At 35.6% G+C, this 1,912-nt stretch overlaps 1 protein-coding gene across 1 annotated transcript in view; it reads left to right on the top strand.

Moving 5' to 3' along the window:
- Positions 1-1,912, top strand: part of BUB1B (BUB1 mitotic checkpoint serine/threonine kinase B) — a 75,201-nt gene that overhangs the window by 18,850 nt on the left and 54,439 nt on the right. The window contains exon 5 of the mRNA XM_023514253.1: positions 643-839. Coding sequence (XP_023370021.1) covers positions 643-839 — 197 coding nt within the window. The remainder of the gene's footprint in view (positions 1-642; positions 840-1,912) is intronic.

The raw sequence follows: 1,912 nt of genomic DNA on the forward strand, positions 1-1,912 counted from the left end.
AAAAAAAAAAAAAAAAACAAAACTTTAAAAATGACATATGTCCTTTTTTTCTTTAAGTAAAAAAAGACTGAAGAAATATACCAAAATGTTTATGTTGTGAGGTTTTTGGTGATTTTTTTTCCTTCTTCTTGTTATTAGAATCATCTATGTTATATCTGGTCTCATAAGGTCCCTTCTAAAATGCAGGCTACATTGTCATTCCTTTGCTTATAGCTTTCTCACTCTAATGTTTACTATAACACAAACTTAAAACTGATTAGCTTGGCATTCAAGATCTGTCACAGCTTTTTTCTCTGGCTTGCTTGAACCCCCTTCATTGTTTTAGTCTTCCTTATCTTTGCTTATGCTATTTCTCTGGCTGGAATGTCCTTTCCCTCTCATTCTCCACCTGATGAACCGTTTCTCTTGTTATGGCTAACGTCAAATGTCAATTCCTTCTTAAAAACTTTCCTCTCTATCCCCTTTTCTTACAAATAAATCTTTCACTTTTGTTCCTTTTTTTAGGTCCTCCCAGTATGGTCCTTATCATATTATATTATAATAGAAATATTTTCTTCAGGAATCATAATACATACAGTATCTCCAGGCATTCAATAAATGAACAGAAATTGTTTAGCTGTTAATGCTTTTAATTTGTTACAGGGGCATTTATGCAATGAGCCTTTGGATATGTACAGTTATCTGCACAACCAAGGGATTGGTGTTTCCCTTGCTCAGTTCTATATCTCATGGGCTGAAGAATATGAAGCTAGAGAAAACTTTAAGAAAGCAGATGTGATATTTCAGGAAGGGCTTCAAAGAAAAGCGGAACCACTAGAAAGACTGCAGTCCCAGCACCGGTGAGCTATTTCTCTGGAGCTTGTGTTAACTCTTTAAAGTTACTAGAAATAAACAATCTTTTTTGGTATCTAAATAAATGTTCTCTGATGGATTGGCAAGTTAAGTTTTCTTAGTTGCTATTCAGTTATTTTAAAGATAAATTTTCAATTTTTTTTGAACATATAGTAAAATCCTCTCTTTGGCGGACACAGTTCTATGAGTTTTCACAAATGGAGACATATACTCATCATCATCATCAAAATACAAAGTAATTCCACAACCCCTAAAAGAATTCCACCTTCATAGTCAATACTCATGTGTTCCCCATACCCCTGGAAAACACTAATCTTTTTTTCCAGACTTATACTTTTGCCATTTTCAGAATGTTATATAAATGGAATCTTAGAGTATGTAGGCTTTTGAATCTGGCTTCTTTGCATTTGACTAGTACAAATTCTTCATAGAGTCTAAATACAAGCCTTTTGTCAAATGTGTGATTTGTAAATATTTTCTCCCAGCTTAAGCCTAGTCTGTTCATTCTTTTAACTGTCTTTTTTTTCCTTAAAGACAGAGTCTTACTTTGTTACCCTCTGTAGAGTGCTTGGTGTCACAGCTCACAGCAATCTCCAGTTCTTGAGCTTAGGCAATACTCTTGCCTCAGCCTCCCAACTAGCTGGGACTACAGGTGCCCGCCACAACACCTGGTTATACTTTTGTTGTTGTTGCAGTTTGCCTGGCATTGAGTTTGAACCCGCGACCCTCAGTATATGGGGCCAGTGTCCTACTCAACTGAACTGTAGGCACTGCTCTTTTAGCTGTCTTTTATAGGACAAAAGTTTTTAATTGTGAAAAAGTCCAATTTATCAAGTTTTTCTTGTACTGATCATGCTTTTGATACTGTGTCTGAGAACTCAGCTAAAGATTGCAGAGGTTTTCTAATGTTTTCACATTCAAGTTTTATAGTTTTACTTTTTTATTTATTTATTTTTTTGAGACCTACTCTCACTATGTCACCCTCAGTAGAGTGATGTGATGTCACAGCTCACAGCAACCTCCAATTCTTGGGCTTAAGCAATTCTCTTGCCTCGGCCTC

Source organism: Otolemur garnettii, unplaced genomic scaffold, assembly GCF_000181295.1.
Source record: "Otolemur garnettii isolate 467f Iridium unplaced genomic scaffold, OtoGar3 scaffold00050, whole genome shotgun sequence".
In the NCBI taxonomy this organism is placed as follows: Eukaryota; Metazoa; Chordata; class Mammalia; order Primates; family Galagidae; genus Otolemur; species Otolemur garnettii.